Consider the following 17,011-nt stretch of genomic DNA (forward strand, 5'->3'; position numbering starts at 1 on the left):
TATGAGATAGGCTCATTACATCCAAAGCAAGATAGTTCAAGCCGTGATTTGTCATAATTGTGATGATTATGGCTTACAGCTCATGAAAACCCCAAATCCACAATCTCAGAAAATTAGAATATTATATGCAATCATTAAAACAAGGATTGTACATAGAACAATATCGGACCTCTGAAAAGTATAAGCATGCATATGTACTCAGTACTTGGTTTGGGCCCCTTTTGCAGCAATTACTGCCTCAATGCGGCGTGGCATGGAAGATATCAGCCTGTGGCACTGATGAGGTGTTATGGAAGACCAGGATGCTTCAATAGTGGCCTTCAGCTCTTCTGCATTGTTCGGTCTCATGTCTCTCATCTTTCTCTTGGCAATGCCCCATAGATTCTCTATGGGGTTCAGGTCAGGCGAGTTTGCTGGCCAGTCAAGCACAGTAATCCCACGGTCATTGAACCAGGTTTTGGTGCTTTTGGCAGTGTGGGCAGGTGCCAAGTCCTGCTGGAAAATGAAGTCAGCATCCCCATAAAGCTCATCTGTGGAAGGAAGCATGAAGTGCTGCAAAATCTCCTGGTAGACGGCTGCGTTGACCCTGGACTTAATGAAGCACGGTGGACCAACACCAGCAGATGACATGGCTCTCCAAATCAACACAGACTGTGGAAACTACACTCTGGACTTCAAGCATCTTGCAGTGTGTGCCTCTCCATTCTTCCTCCATACTCTGGGTTCTTGGTTTCCAAATGAGATGCAAAAGTTGCTCTCATCAGAAAAGAGGACTTTGGACCACTGAGCAACAGACCAGGTCTGTTTTTCTTTAGCCCAGGTAAGACGCTTCTGATGTTATTTGTTGTTCAGGAGCGGCTTTACAAGAGGAATACGACATTTGAAGCTCATGTCCAAGATCCGATTGTGTGTGGTGGCTCTTGATGCACTGACTCCAGCCTCAGTCCACTCCTTGTGAAAGTCCCCAACACTTTTGAATGGCCTTTTCCTGACAATCCTTTTCAGGCTGCGGTCATCCCTGCTGCTTGTGCACCTTTTTGCAATTAACTTTTGAGGCTTTCCCTCCTTATGGAGGGTGTCAATGATGGTTTTCTGCACAACTGTCAGGTCAGCAGTCGTTCCCGTGATTGTGATTCCTACTGAACCAGACTGAGAGACCATTTAAAGGCTCAGGAACCCTTTGCAGGTGTTATGGCCTAATTAGCTGATTAGAGTGGGACACTTTGAACCTAGAATATTGCACCTTTTCACAATATTCTCATTTTCTGAGATTGTGGATTTGGGGTTTTCATGAGCTGTAAGCCATAATCATCACAAATATGACAAATCGCGGCTTGAACTATCTTGCTTTGCATATAATGAGTCTATCTCATATATTTGTTTCACCTTTTAAGTTGCATTACTGAAATAAATGAACTTTTGCACGATATTCTAATTTTTTGAGTTTCACCTGTATATATTTTGAATCAAATCTTTATTAGGTTTTGGCAATAACATGATGTTGGCGGATTTCTGCAGTCTCAGGCTGTGTCACACCCCTCCAACCTGTGTCTTAGAATAACAGGGAGTTGATGCCTCATTGTGTTTTGCTGATTAGTGGGCATGATGGAGGAGGGAGGGAGTGGGCTGTCATTCATTCCTGTGTATATGCCCACATGTGTGACTGTATAGTCACATGGGCTGCTCAGATGTAATGTGCTCAGGGTAATAATACACTGAAAACTGAACATGTGCGATAGCTGCTAACACACTGCTCTGCAAAATACCTGACTACAATGGGAACATGGAAAGGAGGGGGAGAGAGTGAACAGCAGAATCAACCAGGTTTTTTACAGAATACGGAAAACGAATCTCATAGTGACTGAGTGAGTATAAACAGTATGTAATACAGAATTTATTGATAGTTTTTAATGATGTGGGTTTCATGACACTTTAATAAAATAATGAAGTATATGAATTTATTTTACAGCATATCCAATAATATGAGGACTGTTAAGTTTCATAGATGTAGGAGGATATATATGGCTCAGATTCAACTCTGAGAAGTTGGCATCTTCCAGGTCTTTCCATGTGGTCTTCCGCATGTTGCAGCCATCGAAAATTAGCTTCCAGGTTGGATTCATGACCTTCTGGAAAAAACTTGTCCAGCTGGACTCGTCTGTGGAGGCAACGTGTTCAATGAAGTAGAAAGCTCCACCCTGGAAAGTGAGAGGAAAACTTTAATTTACATTTTCAGCAGTGCTTATTATATATTAGTACATTTTTCGATTAAAAGGGGAAACAAAATCAATCTAAATACCAATGTATTTACTTAATATTGCATAATATCAATGCCAAACATTAAGCATCGGTTCATACCAGGAATCGCACAGAATTCTCAGTGGGCTAAAATCACACTGCACTGCATCAAACGTAGTGCATGGAAACTCACTGCAAGCATGCGATACACCATGTGATCCGGTGCAGGCAAATATGCTGCATTTGCGACCTGTGTTTGGGGTGTCATTAAGTTAATATTGATACCCACTGCAAATTGCAGTTTCTTGTACTGCGTTCTGGTGTGAACGGGGCCTCAAGGTGGTCCCAATAAACTTTCAGTGTAGAACCTTTATCTGTCCTGCAACTACAAGTAGGTAAAATGGATGCAATGTCTTGCCGAGAATAGTGTTTTTGAAACCGCTCCTGGCATGTATTTCAAAACAGGGCTGTCTTAATGCACGGGCCAATCTGAGCACTGCCCAGGGGTTCTAGATTCATGGGGGGTCCATGCAGTTCTTCCCCACCCCGCATTCTCTGCCACACTTCACGGGGTTTAAAGCGAAGCTCCAGTCAAAGCTAAAAAGTATAAAAGGCAGCACCTACAAAAACTGTAGCTGCTGCCATTTAAAAAACAACCACAGTGTACTCACCGCAGATGGTTTCACTGGCTGTCCTCGCTCTCTGGGGCCGGAATCTTATGTGCGGGCACTCAGCTGTGGCAGCTTGTGGGCAGCTCTGCTCCTTGTAATTGGTCCCATAGTCTTCTGGAACCATTTACAAGGAGGAGGACAACTTCCACTTCTGATTGCCTAGGCGATCGCATGCAACGGAAATGGGAGAGGGTACCTGTCAAAATCAGGCACCTGCTCCCCAAAAGTTCCTCATGGGGAGTGGGAGACCAGTACTTAAAGCAGAACTTCCCTTTTTGGGTGGAACTCCACTTTAAGGAAGAACCCCCCCAAGGCAGGGCATTTGATGCTTGTGTGGGCGGAATGTGTACTGATGCAATTAGATGAGATGAATAGGAGAGGAGGACAGCAGGTATTGAAGCAGTACAGATCCCACCCACACAAGCAGCAGCCGTGGTAAGATTGTGATCAGATCATGGGGGCTGCTAGGGGGTGGGCTGGACCCCCCCCAGAGTTCAGTTGCAGCCCCCAAAAGCCCTCCACCACTCCTGGGGCAGTGCTGGCAGTCTTCCATCTCTTCAAGGTACACAGCTTGAGCACAGCACTAAGAGCTCCTCCCTATCTGATTCCATTACACAAAGGTACAGTGTGCACAGCATATAGCTGGCTACTACAAATGAGCTATTGTTCTGAGTTCTGACCATGGAATTTCACAGGTCAGAACTAACCACAGTAGCCAGCTATACACTATGTAGATTGTGGCTATGTAAAAGGGAATCAGATTTCAGCTCCAGTGTGTGCTGTGTCGGAAGCCGGAGATCTTAGTGCTGTGTTCAGGCTGTGTACAGTGCAGTTTTGAAAACTGAATTCAACATTTTGGAATCCAAAATATGTTTTATCCAAATATTCTCTTATTCAACATGTTTGTTATGATTAAGTCTCATCTAATGATTACTTAAATCCTGATGTCAAGGACACTCACACCACATACTGTATACGCAATGTTCCTTTATATCCCATTTTTTTAATCTCAAAAGGTTGAGTGTTAGGTTGTGGTATCAAACACTCCGACTACAGCTAATATTTTACATTATTTCTACAGGCTGAAGGGACATGGGCAAATAAAAGGACTGCACTGAACGTTATTTTAAAAAGGAAACAAATTTTAAAAATTAGAAAATAAATATAACTTTGGGTGACATTCTAGTGATTTTACAGTTAATAATCAGCAACTTGGTCACACAGCAGGCCCTTCCATATGTTTGCAGTCACATACTACGCTATATACTAAAACTGGAAAGTACAAAATCTTGTGCAGTTCCGCATAGAAACCAATCAGCTTCCAGTTATTATTGCCAAAACTTAATTGAGCAAGCTGAAGTTAGAAGCTGATCGGCTACCATGCACTACTGCACCAGATTCTGAACACACCAGTTTTAGTAAATCTACCCCTATAGCACATTGGGAGCCCCAGACTGAAACACTGACTCTCCGTACATGCCTCCCGCACTGAGCACACCTTTAAAGAAGGTCAAGCAAACCAATATTTACACATTTAAAATGCAGCCCTTCTTAAGAAACACGTCCAAAAACAAATTTTGATAGTAAATTCCACCTTGGTGCTATAATATTGCTGTATCAAGTAATGTCCCAATATTGTAACCACCATCATACAGCTAAACAACATACTTACCAGATATTCAAACCCCTAATAAAAAGAGGTCAGTGATCACTTACTGTGGGTACTCCCAGGGCATGGAACCCTGTACATTTAATACCCATTACAGGTACATATGCATCATATCTGTCTCCAGGACTAAATCAGGCCACTCCATGCAAGTGTGGACTAATCAGTCTAAAACAGGTGGATACAGGGAAACAGTCCTCAAACAGCACCTTCTGGGCTCCCGTGGAAAATATGAGGTTTTATGGAAGAAAAGTTAGAGGTAGTAAATATTATTTTGAGCATTATTTAAAAAGAAAATAAAGAAATCCCCAAAGTTTAATCATTGTTATATTAGTATACTATGGGATCCCTTAGGAGTAATTGGTCAAAGAACACACACTTTGTATTAGGACTTTCTTGGAAATCAGTTTAAATTAAGTAACAGATGTACACCATTACAACATTTTGCTGATAATTACTGTACGTACATAGAGAGTTCAGAGAACAGTTTATTAATCAACATCCTAGAGATTGGAATTATGGATCTAATAGCTTCTCCAACTGTAAGAGGTACTTCTTGGACCAGGAGGGCAACACACTTATAAAAAGAATGTTAAAATAAATAGAGGACCTAGACTGTAGTGTAAAAGGTCTGAAAAGAAGAGGGAAGTAAGAACATCAGAAATATTTCCAGCAAACACAAATGGTCCTGCGCTTGGAGATGGACTCGATGCAGGCTACAACCACATTAAGAATGTCCTGGAACATGCACACCGTGCTGCCCTCAATAGACCGGGGAAATCTAAATATACTGAATGAGGAAACAAACAAAGGGTGCACAGGCCTAGTGCATTACCATAAAAAATGTTTAAGAAATAAAGTAGGTGTTGTACTCAAACGACAATAAAGTCAAGGCACATCATAAAAGAACAGCTGGGTCAACACTGCGGTGAGTAACAGTTCGCAATAGGGAGTGTAGGCATCCAATAGGCTGACGCGTTTCGAGGACTTGCCTCTTCCTCAGAGCCCCAGGGACTTTATTGTCGTTTGTGAGTACAACACCTAGTTTATTTCTTATTAAACATTTTTTATGGTAATGCACTAGGCCTGTGCGCCCTCTGTTTGTTCTTTCATCAGAAATATTTCATCTCAATAATGTAGGTCAAAATAAAAACAATTTACACCGCAATGAAAGTTAAACCGTTTGTAACTTTATATACTGTATGTACAGAAATACACTCACCGGCCACTTTATTAGGTACTTTGCTAGTGACAAGAAAAAATCCCCCACACCATTACACCACCAGCCTGAACTGTTGATACAAGGCAGGCTGGATCCATGCTTTCATGTTATTTTTACCAAATTCTGACCTTACCATCTGAATTTCTCAGCACCCAGTCTGCCCATTCTCATCTGATACCTGACATCAAGAAGGCATTTTTGTCCACACAACTGCCACTCACTGGATATTTCCATTCTCTGTAAGCCCTAGAGGTGGTTGTATGTGAAAATTCCAGTAGATCAGCATTTATTGAAATACTCCAGACCATGTCATCTGGCACCAACAACCATTCCCTGTTCAAAGTCACTTTCGTCCCCTTTCTTCTCCATTCTGATGCTCAGCTTGAACTTCAGCAAGCCGTCTTCACCACCTCTAAATGCCTAAATGCATTGAGTTGCTGGCATGTGATTGGCTGATTAGCAATTTGTGTTACCAAACAGTTGAACAGGTGTACCTAACAAATTGGCTGGTGAGAGTATATTAGATTAACTTAAAGAAATGTTTTTTCTAACCTTATCATAAATAGTGGTTTTAAATAGCAGCAATCGTGAGGATGCAAGTCATACTTCCTTGAGACATGCATTTTTTTTCCACCCCTTAAATATTGGGAATCAGTACGTCACAACTTTTACAAATGTGGTTTTAGGAGAATTTGAATGATTAAATTTGAAACTAAATGAGGAAGACCCTTTTATTAAAAAAGCTATGAAGGATCTTTCTGCAAGGAAAGACCTCATAATCCATCCCCAATTTTGCACTGAATCACAATTAATTTTGGTTTCAAGATGAATTTTATTTACAAAGTAGTGGTTTAGTCATGGACGCAAAGTACAAGGCAAGCAGGGCTAACCTATTTATGGGTAAGTGGGAAGAGGATGTTGTGTTCAAACATCCCTGACCAAATCTGATTTTGTAAAATATACTGTGAACAATAGAATTGTGTGCAAGGGGTTTAATTTGCAAAAACGAGCTGAAATTCTGATAACCTTCCTGATTACTTTGAGCAAGTAGCGTTAATAAAGGTAAATGGAAAATGAATAAAGTAAAGTGGATTTGAATAAAGAAATATCCCATTTCAGGAACCTTAGTAGAGCAGATTTATCTCATAAATGTGAGATCATTAAACAGGGTGAAATGTACTTTGCCTTTGTTACTACGTTTTCCACACTATATTATGATGTAGGGAAGATCTTTAACTAACGTAAGTCAAGCCTACAAAAAAGCAAGCTTTTGGCCAAAGCTTTACCTGAGCATCCACCTATAACTTACAGGCTTTTTTCTAATTGAAGGAATCTCTAGGTACAAAATGTAGTCTAAAGGCCAAGTAATTAAATTTTTTTCAATTTGAAAGGATTCTATTCTTGTAAGAAGTGTACTGTTGTAGTGTAAACAGAACTTACTTGCAGAAAGTCACTCATTTTACATCACTGGCAACTGGTAAAGATGATCTGATTATTATGTTACATGTTGTTCATGCTGTGTTATCTCCTTCAGAGTCTGTGTGGTCTGCAGTATGTTATTTGGACCACGTGGACAAGGCAGGTACACTTGAGGAACATATTGGTAAGAATAAAAAGCGCTGAGATCTCACAGCCTGTTTTGTACTTCACCATTGATAAGTTTAATCTGAATTAGGAAGGTTAAAACAAAAATATTAACTTACAGACTAAAGAGCTCTACACCTTTTTGGAATTACTGTAATGTGGAATGCGATATTAATTATTTTATTAATAACACCTGACAAATGTATCATTGAATTGATCATATCTTAAAGTGGTTCTAAAGGTTTTCTACCTTCATACATTTGATCAACGATATAAACTACCAAGGCTACCCAGTTCAACTTGTAAGCCAGCCCCAGTCTAACAATGGCTATAACACAAGGAACATGGATAGGTATAACTTATCAAAGAGGGGGATAAGAAAGCCAGTTCAATTTGCCAGCCAGCCAACAACCAAATTAACCTGTTCTAACAATATGCGTTTAAAAACAGGGGTTTTAGTTAGCACACATTTGCAAATACATACGTAAGCCACAGAGCCACATCATGGCACCCCGACATATGGAAATTGTCCTGAGTACCCCTTTACCGGAGCCTCATTCATGTCTATGTCTTGCACAGAAACATTCTGCTTTGAATCTGCTGGCTGAAGGTTTTAATCAGATTAGTGAAGGGTAATAAGGAGTTCTCATATGAGGAATTTTAATACTAAAGACCCATTCTTTTGTAATGGCTTTCCTTTCTATTAAGTGTAATGACATACTTGGGAGCTCATCTGGGATTCCTCTGTTCTACAATCAAGTCACCAAGACAATGCGCCAGTGACTGCCAAAATGGACCCTGCTACTGCAAACCAATGGTGTGAGGAGGAAAAGAGCCACCGGGAGTCAAGTGTGCTGCTCAACATCCCTGAAGAAGCCTTGACTGAGGAGCAGATCTGCCAAGCTGTGCAGGCACTAGTTCCTATTCAGAAGATGTGTGTGGTAGGTTTGCAACCAGATCAAGGGACCTCTCACACCTATGTCTTACTATAGTGGAGAAAATAGTTCCCTGTTTGCCTCCATTGGGTCAGTTTACAGCTGATTTCTGATGAGGCTCGCCCAATTCTGGGGAATGTGTCAGATATGAACCCAGAAAGTTCAAGTCAAGCAGCCCTGCCAAAAGAAGCTACCTTACTGAAGTCCAAGGACTGGACCAGAATTTATTGCATCCTTGGGAGATTTTGTGGTGAAATGCCAAAAGAACATCCCGATAAACACTTGGACTGGGTATTAAAAACTGACAGACTTCTTGGGAAAGCAGCTGGTGCCCACTGGGGAAGAGAATGAAACCTGGATGGAGCAAGCCATGCAGGCCCTGGAAGAGTGGGATATGCCAGAAGCCCAAAAGAAATAGCGCATCAGTGAGAGCCCTACCAATAAGCAAGTGAATCAAGGGGTTTGCATTTGCGGAGGAGTGGGTCACTACTGACGCAGTTGCAGAAGTCCGCCAAAGAAAGTCAGTGCCTGAAAGCTGGCAGGAAACCTCAAAGGGCCAAAGTGAAGGAATAAACTGGGTGCCCATCCACAATAGCCAGCTCCAAAGTCAAAACCGCAAATGGGCCACAGTGGAAGCCCAAACCTCTGCAAAAGGTCCCTACTGTTACTTATAAGGGACCATACAACCAGCTCTCCTTAACCTCAGGTGTCCGGCTTCCCTGCCAAGCCGGCCAAGCTAGTGGGATCTTCACCAATTGTGCCAGTCCAAGTAGAAGGAATCTATGCAGAGGCCCTTCTGGACATAGAGGGACAAGTGACTCTGCTATACTGAGACTTTTATGACAGACACCTCAAGCATCTTTCCCTACAGAAATTGGAGGTATTAGAAATATGGGGCCTTGGAACTCAAAATTTCCCATATGATGGATACTTACCAGTCAAGTTGACTTTTGATCCTTTCACAGCTGGGCAGTCAGACATTCGATACACTATCTGCTGTATGCCCTCAGCCACCAAGGGCAAACAAGAGTTCTCTAATAGTAGGGACCAACACTGACCTTGTCAGGTGAATACTCAGTCCTCTTGTCTCAACCCCATGTTGCTAGAGTACCAGCGCCTAATTCAAGAACAGAAACCCCCAACTGAAGAAGTGGGGAAAATATGGTGATTAGACAGAAGTGAGAAGATACTACAGCATGGAGAGGTTGCATGTCTACAAACTTCAGTCAAATTCAATTGGGACCAACCAGGGCCGTTTCTTGTCCTTGAAGCCAACTCTCAGGGAGAGGACACAGGGGTGGACGTGATCCCAGAAGTAGTATCAACTAGGGCTTTGCAACGATGCCATGGGAAGATTCCAGTCATTGTCTACAACCTCATGGACTCATCAGTGATATTGCTGCTAGGATAAGTGAATCCAGCCACCACAGTCTCCCCATCTGATTTGGTGGGAGAGTAAAGGGTCAGATTCCCATAGAGGAGTTCTACCCACAAAACACTCCATTTCCACCAAAGTGGAAAGAAAGCATCAAAGCCCAGCTTCTGAGATGGCAGGATATGTTTTCAAAGAGTGAGTTCGATATAGGATGTGCAAAGAGTGCCCAACACCGAATTCACCTTCAGAAAAACAAGCTATTCAGGGAGAGCCTGACAGATCCCAATGAGGGACCTGGAAGATCTACGTGAGCAACTGGCAGAGCTGGAGGGCAGGCATCATTTGGGAATCTCTGAGCCCTTATACCTCCCCCATAGTGGTGGTGTGGAAGAAGAATGGTTCCCTGAGGTTGTGCATCGATTACCAGACACTGAACTGGAGAACTATCCCTGACCAATATACCACTCCAAGAATAGAAGATGCCTTACAGAACCTGTCGGGAGTGAAGTTGTTCAGCGTATTGGACTTAAAAGTAGATACTATCCAATACCCATGCACCCTGAAGACAGAGCAAAAACAGCTTTCATCACCCCCTTAGGGTTCCTTGAGTTTGACAGGATGTCTCAAGGTCTGTCCAGTGCTCTAGCAACATTCTAGAGAGTGATGGAGAAGACCATGAGAGACATGAACCAGATTGAAGTGTTGGTGTACCTGGATGTTATCATGATCTTCAGCAAAACCCTTGAAGAACATGAAGAGCATCTGGAGAAGATTCTGAAGAGACTCCATGATGAGGGGTTGAATTGTCTCTATCAAACTGTCAGTTTTATCATTCTTCAGTTATTTACCTTGGACATGTTGTCTCCATGTGGCTACTGATCCCCAGAAGCTAGAAGCTGTCGCCTCCTGGCCAAGACCTACCAATGTGACTGAGCCTAGGTCATTCCTGGGGTTTTGCTCATACTGCAGAGGGTTTGTTGAGGGATGTGCTAAAATAGCTCTGCCCCTCATCCTTGAAGAATGAAGATGATGACGATGACCCATATTTGGTGAGGTTGAACAAAGACACCAGTTCATCCAGTTCAACCTGCGTGTGTGTGTGATCATGTCATAAACATTGCTCGTATCCCTGGATATTGTGATTTCCAGATACCTGTCCAAGAGTTTTTTAAAACTATTATTGTTTGCTATGGAAGTGAGTTTCATATCCTTACTGCCCTGATAATGAAAAACCCTTTACGCAGTTTAAGGGTAAACCATTTTTCTTCCAAACTCATTGAGTGGCCCTGTTTTTTATTACACTGCCTGAGATTGAATAGTTTATTTCCTATACTAGAATCACCACTAAGATACTTGTATATCGCTATCATATGCCCTCTCAAGCGTCTCTTCTCCAGGGAGAATAAATTTAGCGTTTACAATCATTCCTCATAACTGAGGTCCTACATTATTTGCCCTTGTTTGGACTCTCTCCAGTTCCTGCACCTCCCTCCGAGGATTGGTGACCAGAACTGGACAGCATACTCCAACTGTGGCTGAACCAGAGTTTTGTAAAGTGGCAGGATCATAGTTTTATCTCTTGAATAAATTCCCTTTTTAATGCACGCTAATATCTTGTTAGCTTTGCTTGCTGCAGCTTGGCATTGCATGCCATTGCTGAGCCTGTCACCTACTAGGACCCACAGATCTTTTTTTTTTCCATCCTAGATTCCCCCAGAGGTTCTTCCCCTATCAAGTCATTTGTGTTCATATTTTTAGCCCCCAAGTGCTTTACTTTACATTTTTCAACATTAAACTTCATTTGCCATGTAATTGCCCACCCTATTATTTTATTGAGGTCTTTTTGTAAAGTTTCTCTATATATCATTAGCAAATACTGAGATTGAGCTCTTTATACCAACCTCTATATCATGTATGAAAAAGTTAAACAGAAGTGGACCCAGGACAGAGCCTTGTGGTACCCCACTTACCATGTAAAGGTGGGGGGGTTCTGTGAAGAGAACTGACATGCAAGTAAGGTTGTAAAGAGGACTGGAGCACAAGGAAGGGAAGCTGTGCAGTGAACTGAGGTGCAAGGAAGGGGGGTTGTAAAGGGGACTGGAGTGCAAGGAAGGGAGGAACTGTGAAGGGGACTGTGATGTAAGTGAGGAGGGGCTGTAAAGAGGACTGGTGTGCAAAAAAATGGTTGTGAAGAGGACTTCAGTGCAAGGAAGGGGGGCTGTTAAGGGGTCTGGGGTGCAAGGAAGTGGGGATGTGAAGTGGACTGGGGAGCAAGGAAGGGGTTGTGAGGACTTTGTTGCAAGGAAGGGGGGGGTGTGAAGGGGGCTGAGATGTAAGTAAGGTGGGGCTGTAAAGAGGACTAGGGTGCAAAAACCGGTGGCTGTGAAGGGGACTGGGATACAAGGAAGGGGGAGCTGTGAAGGGGACTGAGATGCGAGTAAGCAAGTAAGGGGGCTGTAAATGGGACTGGGGTGCAAGGAAGGGGTGATGTGATGGGGACTGGGATTTAAGTAAGGAGGCTGTGATGTTAGGGGGTGACAGAGGACACTGAAGTAAAGGTGGGGGGGGTTGTGATGTGAAGGGGAGACAAAGGACAATTAAGTAAAGGAGGCACTGTGATGTAATATGGGGGGATTTGAATGCAAAGGGGGGCTGTGATGTAAAGCAGGCACTGTAGTGTAAAGAAGGGACTGTATTGTAAAGAGGTTGCTGTGATGTAAAGAGGGGGTTCAGCAATTTTAAAGGTAGTACTGTGGTATAAATGGGGGACTGTGATACGAAGAGGGCTGTGATGTAAAGGGGAAACTGTAATGTAAGTGGGTGGGGCTATGATCTGAGGAACCCGAGTTATAGCACAAACATGAGACTCGAACCTCTGCTGGATGAAAGTTTTAATGACTGGACCTCCATGAATTTTAATTCTATATCCCTGCCTTAGGTGAAAGTTTGGAGGAAGTAATTCTAACTTCTCAAAAAAGTAATTGAATGCCGACCCTTCCCACTACAGATATAGTGGAGGGTGACTCGAATTCACCCCTGGCACATCTAGGTGGGCCACCTTTTATATCAGGTGTTTGTGTGCAAGACAACCTCAACTGTTATGACAAATGATGGGTGGTTCCCTTGCCAGGTTCATATATATACTTGCAAATTGATTGTTCTCCTATATGTATTAACCTGCTTTGCCTCCCAATGTATTTTGAGAGTTTGCACCAGGCTATGGACAATATAGGCAAATGTACTTTATCTCTCCTTTGGGGACCAAAGGTTATTTGGTGGAGAGAGTGTCTATCCAGGCAGCCAGTTCCCCCTTCCTCCTTACTGCTGATTGGTTTGTTGTTGTTTCTAGGAGAAAGTGGGAAGAGAGAACCAGATGTTTCCAGAAAAAGGATACTCCTTAGAGTTTGACAGAAGAGTGATGTGACAGGAGTGTGACAGGATCGTGTCAAGGAAACTCCACTGAAGAGAGAAAGAGCCTGGTCATTGCAGCCCACAGCCATGTGAGGGACAGCCAGAGGCTACAGAGCGTGACCTGAGTACTGAGGGAAATGACTATCAGGTAAGTGGGTGCTGCAGCAACCACTGGCTGGAGACCAGATATGTCACCAGCAACCCAAGGATCTTCAAAAACTGTCCAATGCTTTGTTTGATAATCACACTACAGAAAAAGCAGCAAATTTCAGGACTACTCCGTAAAATATTACAAATAATTAAGCTGACCAATTAATTAATCCTGGAATTCATTGCTCTACGCAGATAGTCTTTTAAGCACAATACAATTGTGTAAAAGTATGGACTATGACACTAGCAAAATAAATTAAAGATTTATTTTACAATAAGTTACTTAGCAAACACCATTAACAATCATGTTGATAGTATGACACAGATACCAAAATTATATTCACAATGAATTACCTCAATTTACCTTGCTAAAACATATGTATTTTTAATTGTAATAGTAAGCGCAATATCAAGTACACCAGCAAAAACTATTGCAATATTATTTAAACAGATAAGAATCATCAAATTATAGTACACTGTTAGTTACTCTCAGAAGCAGATGAAATGGATCACTGGGGATGAATGGATGACCTTAAGATGGCTGCCAACCAAACCCTCAAAATGGCCGATGGGTGAAGATGAATGCTAAGCATCAATAGTGGACAAGAATTGGTGATCAGGAATCGTGATGAGCCCCCGGAGATGGATGATGTGTGTCTAGAGATGGATCTTGAATGTCCTGTCTCTCTGAGCTTGAGTTTGCAAAGTGCGGATATAAAAAATGGCAAAAATAAAACAAAATAGAAAACAAACCCTTTTCACCTTGGGTGTCTAACTGCAAACACAGGAACCCAACTACTTGTCCTGGAACAGCCTACCACTGCCCAGGCACCTGACTGTCACACAGTATGAATCAGAGTCCTTATTCACACAGACTTAGTCTCGCCACACAGAGAAGTTGTTGCTCCCCAGTCTGTCCTACACAGCGTATTCAAAAATGGAGCCCCCTCCCTAAGCAGCCTGGGAGTTTTATGGAGCCCAAAGCACTTTATCTGCTTCAACTGAGCTCACTAACCCAAGCATGCTCACTACCCAGCATAAAAAAGGAAAAGAGTTTGTTTACTGCATGAATCTGGAGCAAATATATCTCTGATCTTGGACACAAACAATAGTTTTTCCTGGCTTTCTGTCACATTATATACAGTATATATCTACAGTATATATATCTAGATCTATCTACATATATTCCTCCAAGCGGGTGGTGGCATTATTTGTGATTTTTAATTTTTGGTATATTAACCTTTAAACGTGAAACCTTGGCTACAGGGATGGAATAATTTATAAAGCGATATATGTTAAAATATTAATTATACACCTAAAAATAATCTATACAAACTTTAAACTATTTCCATCTTGCTTCTAGGAATGCATAGATCATGCAACACACAATTCTTATGATTAAGATTACAGTCAAACAAAAATATGGTAATATTATCTGAATCATGATTGAATACTTGTGGATAGTATAATGTCTGATATATTCATGTTGTAGATTGAAACAATGATGAAACCTTTTATGGTCCTTTCAAAAGTGTCCCAACAGTGTCAACTGTTTTGATTTATAAAATATTGAAAAGTTATATTCATTTCTCTTTTATTTCCAAGACACTTAGAGAGAGGTTCTAGCAATTGAGAAATCCTAAATCATCAGCCAAAAAGTCAAAGAGGAACAATAGAAGTCTCTTGTTATTAAAATGAGTACACATAAATGTTGACTCTTAGGCACCTGGATACACAAATGGTGTCTCCTTCATAATAACACTTGTAAGTTTCTGCAAGTCTTGTAAACACGAAAAAGGAGTTTCATGTAACTTTCACGTCTTGTCCAAATGTCTGAAACCATTTCAGTGTACCCAGGATAATTGCTTTTCCAGGGTTATTTACTTATTAAACTCAACTCAGCAGTATCTCCTTGTTTTGACAAACAATTCCTAGAGGAATACTTTTACCACTAAGACTAGGAAATTCACATGACACTGGATCTTAGCCTATCTGAAATCTTCCCGTTCCTTTAACAAACTTGTTTCATAGTTCAAAATCAGAGAAATCATATATCGTAATTTAATTCGCAGAGGCTCTGACACCGTACATAGCACATCCAACATCTGATATAATCAGAAAAAAACAGTAGTTATATAGATGTCATGTTCCTTGATGTAGCCCATAAACAAATTTAATTACAATTGTAGTGGCAGTTGAGCTACCCATGGCAGTGCCCTGGATTTGAGCGTATGTCTTCCCCTCAAACACAAAGAAATTATTCTCAAGTAAAAATCTTAGGCATTCGAGAAGATATTCGCTTGGGAGACTCTCCACTATAGAACCAGTTACAGAATGTTTAAATGCCAAAAGACCTGCTGAATTAGTTATTCAAGTGTATAAGGATAATGTATTCATTGTTGCAAGTCTGCAGTTTTCACTGAATATGGGGAACCTCCCAAGCTTATCCAAAACATTGTTTGTGTGTTTAATATGTATGCTGGTAGATTTTTTTACCAGACACTGTAAAAGTAAGTCAACCAGTTGAGCCAGTGGCTGAGTGATAGACCCAGATCCAAATATAATGGGCATGAACTTTAGAGGTGTGGTGTCCTTGCATATTTCAGATAGTCCATAGGTTACCGGGCACCTTGCATGTTTATTCTACAGAAACTCAGCTGTCTTGCTGATTATCTAACCATTCGATTGGCTGATATTAGTCAAAGTTGTTAGTCCATTCTTGGTGCTTTGCAAAGGGTCCTTAGATAGTTGCACATAATTTACAAAGTCAACTAGAATGGTGAGCATGCCTTTTTATAGTCAGCATTGTCCCATTGGCTTTTCTTCTTTTTTTCTTTGTAATTATCTACCAGTCCATTTTTATTCCTTTGCTTGATCTGACCAATGGGCTGTGAAACTAGTTGATAATAAAGATATATATATCCTCACAGTCACCACTCTGTGTTGGATATTATAACGCTCCCAAGTGCCACGTCCTATTCAAACTATTGGGAAGGAAAGAGGGCCATAGTGTGGACTTTATAGGCACTACAATATTATTAGTTAAAATTAGGGATGCACCGAAATTTTGGCCACCGAAACATATCGCCCAAAAATAGCCCTATTGGCATTCTGCCAATAGGAAAAATTTAGCCGATACAGGTGCCGATACAAGGGACTATGTGTACTGTAGATGTGAGGGGGAGGCGGCGGAGAAAGGCAGGAGAGGAGCAGTGTATACAGCAACTGGTTGTCACTATGGCCTTGATTCACTGAGATGTGAGTGTATTAGCAGAGACTGACCATTCAGGCAGACTCCGGTCAATCAATCAGTGGTCTGACCAGCGTCTAGCAAGCTCATTAACGAGCGTCTACTGACTACTTTGCCATTAGTGAATGTGGTATCCCGTCTGGCACATTTTTAGGTGCAATACCGGATATATTCGCTAGATGGCGCACAAGCGCGGGCTTTATTAACATTGGCGTCTTTCTGATAGAAAATTCTAATACAGCTGTACTATTACATTCTGAAAATTCTCTTTTGCTATTTTTTTTTGGCTGTTTCTCCAAAATGATCAGGAAAGTATTGCATTTACTAATGAATGTCATACATTTTATTTTCAAATTTTTCACACTTATATCTCAAATAATTTATATACTTCTAATTTCCCAATATAGTTATATATCTTCATTCTCTTTAATCACATAACTATTCTATGTTAAAGACAAGTGCAGCGCTATAAATGCATGTGATCAATAATGAACGCATGTAAAAACCAA

The 17,011-nt window shown here is 41.4% G+C and overlaps 1 protein-coding gene across 1 annotated transcript in view; it reads right to left on the reverse strand.

Moving 5' to 3' along the window:
* Positions 1-1,879: 1,879 nt before the first annotated feature.
* LOC149447810 (thiol S-methyltransferase TMT1A-like) overlaps positions 1,880-17,011 on the reverse strand; it is a 53,547-nt gene continuing 38,415 nt past the window's right edge. The window contains exon 2 of the mRNA XM_089652028.1: positions 1,880-2,198. Within this exon, the coding sequence (XP_089508154.1) occupies positions 1,959-2,198 (240 nt within the window). The 3' untranslated portion in view covers positions 1,880-1,958. The remainder of the gene's footprint in view (positions 2,199-17,011) is intronic.

The sequence above is a fragment of the Staurois parvus genome, unplaced genomic scaffold, assembly GCF_062004578.1.
Source record: "Staurois parvus isolate SC_StPar_1 unplaced genomic scaffold, SC_StPar_1.0 ptg000669l, whole genome shotgun sequence".
In the NCBI taxonomy this organism is placed as follows: Eukaryota; Metazoa; Chordata; class Amphibia; order Anura; family Ranidae; genus Staurois; species Staurois parvus.